This window comes from Nematolebias whitei, chromosome 22 (genome assembly GCF_014905685.2).
Source record: "Nematolebias whitei isolate Nwh7 chromosome 22, NemWhi1, whole genome shotgun sequence".
In the NCBI taxonomy this organism is placed as follows: domain Eukaryota; kingdom Metazoa; phylum Chordata; class Actinopteri; order Cyprinodontiformes; family Rivulidae; genus Nematolebias; species Nematolebias whitei.
Window position 1 is genome coordinate 24,975,602 of NC_056519.1, and position 10,126 is coordinate 24,985,727.

Genomic DNA, 10,126 nt, shown 5'->3' on the forward strand with positions numbered 1-10,126 from the left:
AAAAAAGCCACGAGGGTGGATAGTGGTATTACAAAAAAGATCTCTTCACATCTTGTCCTGTCAGGACATGATTTAAGTCATCAAAAAAAAAAAAAAAAAACTTCTTGGGTAGGTTGACATCCAGTAACCTTCATGATGAAGACAAGAGGCTCTCTCCATCTAACATAATTTCTGTGTTTCACAAATACTTTTAAGTTGGGTTTTATGAAGGGAAGCCATTTGGGGTGGGGGTGGCTTGAAGTCAACCCACCTCTGTTATGTCTCTGAGCCACCAAGGTACAGTAGGTAGTAACATAGCCACAACAGTCTTTAGGAGAAGAAGCTGGCATCACAGCATGTAGGAGAGACAAAATGATGACAGTAGGTCTTAATGACCAGCCAACTGAGGGCTTTAGAATGGCAGATGTCTCATTTTGCTCCATGCCAACACCACAATGTCATATAACATGCCTCCAATGGTTCTTGATTCACAACTCTTTCCTGTGTAGGGGTTCAGCTTAGGTTAGGGATCATGTTTACTTAAGTCCTTGAACAGCAACACATCCTTTATTGTATTTTACCACTCATTTTGTGTATGGCTCCTGTTGAAAGCAAGTACTTTCCCACTAAAATAAGCAAAATAGTTGTCTTGTGCTTGATAACAAACTGTACTTGAAATCAGTTACTACTCTTCAGCACACCTAGTAGTTCTCTGTGTGTTCATGTGAGGACAGTAAAATGGTAAAGCTACAAAAAGGAGCTTGACTCACCAACACTCTGCCAGGGTTTTGTCAGAAACCTAAGATCCAAATCAAGGGCTGTGAAAAAGTAATTTAAAATAAAGGCTGTATGTGCTAGAACTCTAAATCACCATAAAAAGCCCATCCTGTTTGGAGCAAGGGCTCTCGCCGATAACTGTGACTGCAAGATCTGGAGGTTTATTCCACTTGAGCAAAGTGAAGGTTGACAAGGGAGGAGAGTCTGTTAGCCAGTAACAGGTTTAGACAGGACCAAAACAATTACAAAAAAACACATACAGTAGGTGAACAAAGCAACAAGAATACCACGGTGTACATTTAGAACAAAGTGAGAATAGCTAGCTGATTTTGATGTGGATTATTCCACTGCCTGATTTAGACTCTAGTCTGGGCTTGGACACCCAATGAAAATCCCAATGTCCTACATGGAAAACTGGACGAGGCTTGAAGGTGAGCCATGCTTGAGAGTTTGGAGTGAGTGACAATGTCATAATGACTTACAGTCTCAACTCAAACCTCAGAGCTCAGTTTTTGTGCCATACAATGCTCTTACCCTTCCTTTTGCTAAAGGACAATGTCTACAGAATCAACTGTACAGACTGAGGCTATGCATAATGCACAAAACTGTATACAACACACACAAACTATCCATCATGCTGGAAAATACAGTCTTGTGGTCTTCAGCCATAATGCTTTTGCTTCAAGTGTAATTTGAAAGATGATACTTTGATTTGCAATGTAATGAGACGTAAACGGATCATCACAAAGATTTAACAGCTCCCTCTTGTATTTTTCCAGGCTTTGGCAAATGTCTTTTTCTCTATTTGTATTTCACATCTGTCTTCCTGTTACTACTACTACTACTTTGTTAAAGTTTGTCTACTTCCTTTATTCTTAAAGACATCTGTAGATGTGTCTCATGCCAGCTTGGGTCCAAACTTGACAAAAAATGACGTTGGTTCCTGTATAAGCCGTTATCCAGTAGGCGTGTCAGCAACTGACCAATAGGCGACCTCAGTTTGTCCCGAAGATAAACGCCCCTTACCTGCAGGAGCAGAAGTACTCTCCATGTCTCTGCTATGATCCTTTAAAAGTCCACAAAGACAAACCAAGCACCAATTAAATTCCTCAGAATCCATCAGAACAATAATGTCATTGTTGTCTCGGAACAACATTCTGCTAATTTGTGTCATTATTGAGTTAATGCATACTAAACAGCAATTTTGTCTAAAACCTTCAGAGATCTGCTTTTGGAGGAATGAGAGAAAGAAGAGCTTGACTCACTGCTTGCTTTAGTGATGTGGGTCTTTTTGTTTAACAGACACCGATTGGTATCCAACTAAAAAGATTTACAGTGTGTTTGAGTTCACTTCTTTTAATGTCTTAATAGCTATTAAATCAGGCTTCAAAAACACACATGCAGTTTGAAGAAAAAATGTACAAAGCTCCATTGTGGCCTTTTTTCTGTAAATATTTTAGCTTAATCAAATGAACCAGATTGAAGTGTCTCTTTATAAAAACCACTGGTATGATTCTAGTTTGATTACATATTACATAACCTGATCTAATTAAGACTTGGGTAATGAGCATTCAGAAACGCTGCTCAGCACATGTCTTTCCACATCTAAACTTCTGAGAATGTGTGTGGGATAATCAAACACGAAAGCACCGGAGCACATGTGTCAAATCGATGAGTGCAGCATGTGGGCAAAGAATATGGAAGCCCACATATAAGGTTATTTGGTGCCTAATGTGAGGAAAAAAAAGGTGTTTGGTGTTTTGAAGTGGCGGATGAGGGTGGTGGTGGTGTTTGGCAGATGGAGAAAGTCTGTGTGTGAATTCATGTGCCATAGTGCCCCTGCTGATACCACTGGCATAAACACATATGTCAAGAGAAGAGAAGCTCGAGGCTGATTGCTGAAACTGGGATCGTGTTGGACTGTATGAATATGACTTTTTCTTGTGGACTTGTTCTCACATTTGTTGTGGCTATTTTGGTCAAACCTTTAAAAAAAAGAATTATGCATGATCTAATGCAATATCACCAGATGCCTTGCTTGGAGTATGTGCTGTGAATGTATTTCAGCTACTTGCAATTTTAGTCTCTTTTTGGAGGGTGCTCAAGCACCCCTAAATTTTAACTTGGCACCCCTGAAAAATTAAGAAACCATCATTAGGATTTTGTACCGAAACTCAGTTTTCAAACCTTAGACTCACCGTAACATTGACTCTATTAACCACAACATTCACCTTGAAAAACGGTATAAATATGGCATAAGAGGATTAGCACTACAGTGGGTATCCAGTTATTTGAATAATAGGAGACATTTTGCACATGTAAACAATGTAAGATCAGAATTTTGTGTTAATGGATGTGAAGTTCCTCAGGGCTCTGTGTTGGGACATAAGTTGTTTATTTTGTATGTGCATGATCTGATTGATGTGTCAGGGCATTTGAAGTGTGTTTTATTTCTAGATGATACCATATTTTTTTGTTCGGGGGAAGACATTGAATAGATGTTAGAGATGATACAGGCAGAATTCAGAAAAAATATAAACTTGGTTCCAACTTGTTATCATTAAATTTGGAAAAAAAACAAACTACATGATATTTAATAATAGAAAGAATTATCGAAGTCTCATTTAAGATTCATAGTATTGAAATTCAGAATTAATGAAATAAAATTTTGGAGTGTCGTTATTGATGAGAAGCTGACATGGAAATCTCATGTAAAATACTTCAGAATAAAAATAGAAAAATCAATTGCATTACTGTATAAAGTAAAAGAGTTTTTGAATGACAAAACGTTGTATATATTGTATAATAAAATGATTGTTTCATATTTAATCTACTGTATTTAGGTTTGGTGAAAAGCATGTAAAATAATTACAAATCCTATTTTCATTTTATAAAAAAAGAGCTGTAAGAATTATTAGTAGGAAGTGCAATGGTCACCCAACAAATATATATTATTTCATCAGTTGAATTTATTAAAATTTAATTATTTGGTTGAATATAATACTTTACAAGTCATGGATAAAGCTCATTAAAAAATGACCACCAAATATTCAATTAAAATTTGTAAAAATAAAAATAAAAAGAGAATCATTATAACTTTAAGTGAATGTAAATGTTTGTAAAACCTCCATTTAGAACTAATCTGAAGGAGCTGCGTTGTAATTCAGGGAATAGGATTATGGAATTACTTTGATATTGCCATAAAAATTTCAAAAACAATTCATATGTTTAAAAATATGATTAAGTTAAAGTTGTTGGGAAGGTATGGTGACTGATGAAGGATGCCTGATGTTTTTTTTGTTTTCAATTTGGAGATTGATCAAGTGTAGGTTATTGTTTTTTTGTAGTTGTTTTGTATTTTTTTTTTAAATAAGGGGCAGATATTTTAAGAATTAGTTTCTTCTTTCTGCACCCTTTTCATTCAATGTTTTTTTTTTTTTGGATGAATTTGTTTTTCTTCTTTTAAATGAATGAATAAATAATAATAATAATAATGATACTGAATAAATTTGGAATAAATATGGGATAAGTGATGACAGTCTTAAATGGGCCAGTAAAATATGAGTTTTTTGCACGAGTCGGATTCTCATCATTGTCAATTCAGGCATCCAGTAGGCATGTCAGCAACTGACCAACAGGCGACCTCAATTTGTCCCGAAGATAAACGCCCCTTACCTGCAGGAGCAGGAGGACTCTCCATGTCTTTGCTATGATCCTTTAAAAGTCCTACTTGTGTGACACAGATCCTAGTTTATGGCCATACCACCCTGAACACACCTGATTTCAGAAGCTAAGCAGGATCGGGCCTGATCAGTACTTGGATGAGAGACTTCCTGGGAATACCAGCTGCTGTAAGATTTTACACTTCTCAAAAACCACACCATGTGGTGCATTATTCAAACCAAGAGCCACTGTCAGTACTGGGGGGCTAAGCACCCCCAAAGATCAGATTCTAGAATTGCTCCTGCTCATCTACCAATTTTAGCTGAATAATGGTAAAATTGAGTTTTAGCCTGTTTTGTTGGTTAAAGTAAAACAGCTGTGGTGGCCGTCTTGACATCAATTGACTTCAAAACTTAGAAAGTTGTAGATGCAAATCTAATGAATATTTTCTGAAAGTTTGAATAAAGTCTGTCCACTGGTTCATGAATTATTTTGCTAAAAGAAAAACAGGTTGTTTTCCAAAAGTTAATGCTAATTTTTTTAAGCAAAGACTTTGCCCAATGAGTAGAATTTGAAGTATGTGTTGGGGATGATTCTCAGCTACGACCACGACAAAGTTTAGGTTAACATCAGTATAATTGACTGAATTATAGCTATTTTTGTTTTCTAAGGTCAGTTAGCTGTAGTGGCTGTCTCAAAATTAATTTGTTGCAAAGCTTTATCAGTTGTAGATGTTCAATCATTGAATATTTCCTGAAAGTTTTATTAAAATCCATTCAAGGGTTTATAAGATATTTTGCTAACAGGCAGAGTTAACTCTAATTATTAATTTCTAAATAAAAAAATAGATCTTGTGCGCTCTGTTAACACTCAAAATATGTGTTGGGGCTCAGTCTCTACTACTACCATGTCAAATCTTGGGTCACTATCTGTAATTTTATTTTCATGCCAGTTTATTGTGCTGGCCGTCTTAAATATTGTTATTAAATGTTGATCAGTTCTAGATATATACATGTGGTGATTACTTTCTGTAAGATCCATTAATATCTGCCACATGGTTCACAAAATATAGTCATAACAGACACACAAGCACAGGCAGCAACACTTTAATAATAACAATAATAGAAAGGAATGACTATATACAGAATTTTAACTAATTATGTACAGAAAAACTCAAATTTAATTTATTAATAAAGAGAAAAATTCTAAAACTCTCTTATGTCCCCTTTACTTTAAATGATATTTCAACATAAAAATAAAAAAAATCAATGTTTTTTTTTTTTGCAGTCATGGCGATGTCTACAGGCGCATGTTTAGAACACCTTAAGATTTTTCTTATTAGGAAGATATTAGAGTGTGTTGCCTATTTAATACGATAATCATTTTCCTTGACTATAACTTTTAGGCACGATTTATTATGAGAGGCCTAAACTAATGACACTATAGCTATTTACAAATCAGATGTATCAGTTCATAAATACCCTCTGCAGTGAAAAGCTAATCACTAATCAATACACTCTGCTCTTCTGCTCACACAGCAAAGTAAAATTTGATTTCAGATCCATTGGTTCAACACCAAAAGAGAGCGCGGGACATTTCATGAAGATTCAATGAGTCAGCTGGTTTCCTTAGCTAGCATCATCATTTTGACTTAAATGTTGCAAGAAATAAAAAAATAATGTTTTAAAATGGATTAAAATAGTTTGATGGATGTTGTTTGTATTTTCATTAGTTCTTTGTTCATTTGGCCTAGAGAACTATGTTTTGGTTTGGAAGCTGAAAAGTTTGAGAACCACGTAGCGAAGTGCAATACAGCCCAATATTTATGGGAAACATACAGGGTGCTTACTGAATACATTCCCAGTACTTTCAGGGTAACATACAGGGTACGTATTGGGTTAAACTCAGGGTACTTACTGGATAACATACAGCCTGTATATGACCCAGTAATTTCCATGTATGTTACCACATAAGAACCTTGTGTGTTACTCCAAAAGTACCTTTCATGTCACCCTGAAAGTACCATAAGTACCTTGAATGTTTTCTCATAATGACCAGGTACATACCAGCTGTATTATTTATTGTTACCAGACATAAGGAAATCTTACAGGTTAGCCAGCGGACAGAATCTGACTGAATCTGCTGGTCTGCCAAATTTAGTTGTCCGCAACTTTTACAATAAAGAAGACAAAAAAAATATCAAGAAAAGTGTAATTTAATAAGTATATTGCACCATATACAAAGTTTACTTTATAGTAATATTCTGTCAGCCATCTTGTGGACTGCTTGGAGTTTTCAAGCTACTGAGTGAGTGGAAGACTCTTTCAGTATCTGCTCGAGTGGTGCTTCCTCGTTCTCCTCCTTTTCCTCGTCATCGGGTTTTGCAAGAGAGTCACTGGCAGTGTATTTAAGGCAGAGGTCAAAGCAGAAAAACCCGGAGCAACAATGACTTTCTTTAAAATATTGGTCAACTGTGCAATGTGATACAACTTCACTAAACAGGTCCTAAGTAAGATAGTATTGCAGGTATTTATTTAACCAATGTGTGTCTTGAAAAATCAAGATGTATGTGTTTGTGATACATACCCCTGTGACAAAAAGAGAGGTACCATGACATCAGTATGAACCTAAAGTTCCTAAAGTTTTCTCATTTTTTGTGGTTCAACTAATAGCTAGGTAGGCTCAGATATGAAAAGAAAACTGAAGGTTATCTATTGAGTTCTAGGAGAACATGTAACCTCAACACAGAACAGCTCCAGCTGGGAGTCAAACTCGGGGCCTTTTTGTTGAAAGGCAGCAGTGGCAACCAACTGCTCCACCATGCAACCCACATTTTCCACTTGTGTGTGTGTGTAAATGTCAAACCTTTGTCTTTTGTACTTGATGAATAATTTGTCTAAGAAAACATTTCAAGACAATGTGTAAAAACTAACAGCGTGTGTGCTAATATGGCATTTTTTTTGTCTCTGCAAAGACGTTATTTTTGTATTAAAACGATATACAAGTTAGCAAACCTTCAAAAGTGAGCAAGAGAGCATGCTGAGGGATAGATGAGGCTCATGAATCATCGTTGTCTTATGAACATCTAGCTGAGTTGCCCCGTCTGCCCCATGTTGTGTCACTGACACACTGCACTAAGACCGAACACTATGACCTTCAACCCTGTCATAAAAGACCCCCTGTTGGGTGCTGGCCGCCAGTTGCCATGCTAATGAAGCCGCCTGCAAAACCATTGTCATGGAAGGCAAAAATCCCCATCACAAACACAACCTCTAAGTATCTTTGTAGAACTGAAACTAGCTCATAATGAAACGATTGCTGAGTTGATCGTATATGTTTATGCCACTTCTTGTGCGCATCTGCAGTTTTGCGTTTTCTGCATCAATGTTTCTTGAGTGGGCATTTGTTGTTTACTAAAATTGATTTGCATTCATTTCACTGGCATTGTGTGTACTTATGGGTGTGTGTCCGTGTGATGTGCACGTGGTTGAGTAGGTGGTAACACACTGCGGTCAGTATGTCATGCAGCCGGGGCTCCAAGGTTGTGGGTTGGTCTGTAATGATCACACAATGATGTGCTTTATGGGTAATAATGCTGATCTGCCCCTTCCTTTCAGCCCCATAACCCAAGACATTTTGGCTCAATGAATGTGAAGTTTTGTCACATTCTTGCTGCGTCTGTCCTTTATGCTGACTGTCTGTCTTCTCCTTGGCAGATTGAGAATGTGGACGCCTGCCTCAGTTTCTTGGATGCCAGAGGAGTGAACGTACAAGGGCTCTCAGCAGAAGGTAAGAAGAAACAACAATTTGCACCTAATTATACAATAAAAGTTTTTTTGTTTTTTTTTAAACAAATAAAAAAGCCATGGGGGAAGAATCTGTCTGTTATATTTTTCTAAAATTTTAACAGAAATTTTCCTCGCCATTATTTGTTGAGCCTCAGTGGGTAGCTTTCCATTTCTTCAAACTACCAAACTTCTTGAGAAACCTGGTTACAGTTTGTTTCCAAAACTCAATAGTATTGACGACATTGGTACTTTGACAGAGAATACAGTTTCAGGATTCATAGCTTATCCTATGGCTTAGGCTGGTTAAAAACTAGAAATATAGATTTCTCTTTAGACTGTCTCTTTACAATTGTATTGTATGACATGGGCAGTCACATTTGTTTTAAGTCTTCTTTTCATATTAGCAACATGTTTTCATAATCCCTCCTGCTCATAACCTGGTCTGAAATAGCCACTTACAGATTTGTGGCATTTTTCCCCCAGAATATACTTTTTTTTTGGTTGATCAAGAGAGGCATTAGAGAAACCCTTCTTCAGGTTTCTAATAATCATCACTATTTTTTGTACCAACAAATCAGAGAGATTGTAAATGTAATAGTCAACTGATTAAAGGACAAAAGGGACATTAAGGCCCTCTTTACGATAGATGACTTCACAACTATGTAAAAAAAAATCAGTCTCTGCAGGGTCTTTGTTGGGTGTTCAGTCCAGTATTAGGAATGCTGCGGTCTTCCTGTTACAGTCAACAGAGTTTGATTGGTCCATGATGGTTTTGAGCATGCACTAATCTTACCAAGCTTGTAATGGTTTCTTGTTATAGCAGCGTGTTGGGGTCCTGGGTGAAGCTTGGGGTAGTGTGGTTATCACATGTCTGGAGTGTGGACCCCCCATGTATTGGAGTTGTTTTGTCTATCAAGTATTTGAAGCATAATTGCCTACTTGTCTAAACTATGGCCTTGAATGTGACAACAACCTCACAGGCCTGATACCCGTGGTTCTAAGTGCCTAAATCAAAGACAACAGGACTTCTCTGTTCTTGAAGATGTTTCAGCTCTCATCTAAAAGGCTTCCTCAGTTCTAATCCTTAGTTAGGAGTTGCAGTCGTTCCATCTTTCAGACACCTATAGTGCTGCCTTGACTTTTCTCTGCAGGTGGTTTTTTAACTGTTCACACTTTGAAACCAGCAACATATATTATAAACCATATGTTCCTGACCTCTCTTTCAACTGAAGCCAGAAGGATGCTGTATATGGGAGATGCTGTGTTGTGTTTTTTATACTTAATCTTTAAACTTATACTAGGACCATCCTGTTCCTGTTTTAGCTTCAGCTTATAGGATTCTGTGTCCAGGTGGTGTCCAGCTTTGATACATGCCAATGCTTGAAACATGTGACCAAAATGGCTCACCTTGTAAGAAAACGTTCCATAAATGATAACAACCCAAACAACTCAAAGGATAGGTGGGTAGGTCAGTGACACATGTGACCTTAACGGCCTTATTAGTATGACTGTTATAGCAATGTCTTATAAACCTGTAACTCTCAACTCATTAACATAACTTAAAAACTTTTATGAATGAGATTTGAAAAGTCTTGAAGAAAAAAGTGCTGCTGCTTTTTATTTAACCACAGGATTTAATATCCTGACCTGTCAAGACTAACCCTTGTGTTGTGCTGATCGTCATTTATAGCTTTATCCTAATATCTAAAAAAGTTAAATCTGGTCCTCTGGATAGGCTCAAAAAATAAAAAATTGTAGAAACGTTTCGTCTCTCATCTGAACGACTTCCTCAGTCTGAGGTGCTGTATTCAGCTCAGTCTCTTAAATAGCACCTTCTCAGAGTGGATCAACCAGTTTTGCTGCTGACAACCAAAACCAGCTGATCACATGCTCAAGAAGGACCATCAGCCTAACAATGG

General features: G+C 36.9%; 1 protein-coding gene across 1 annotated transcript in view; it reads left to right on the plus strand.

The window, feature by feature from the left end:
* nav3 (neuron navigator 3) overlaps positions 1–10,126 on the plus strand; it is a 334,495-nt gene that overhangs the window by 142,281 nt on the left and 182,088 nt on the right. The window contains exon 2 of the mRNA XM_037696241.1: positions 8,136–8,208. Coding sequence (XP_037552169.1) covers positions 8,136–8,208 — 73 coding nt within the window. The remainder of the gene's footprint in view (positions 1–8,135; positions 8,209–10,126) is intronic.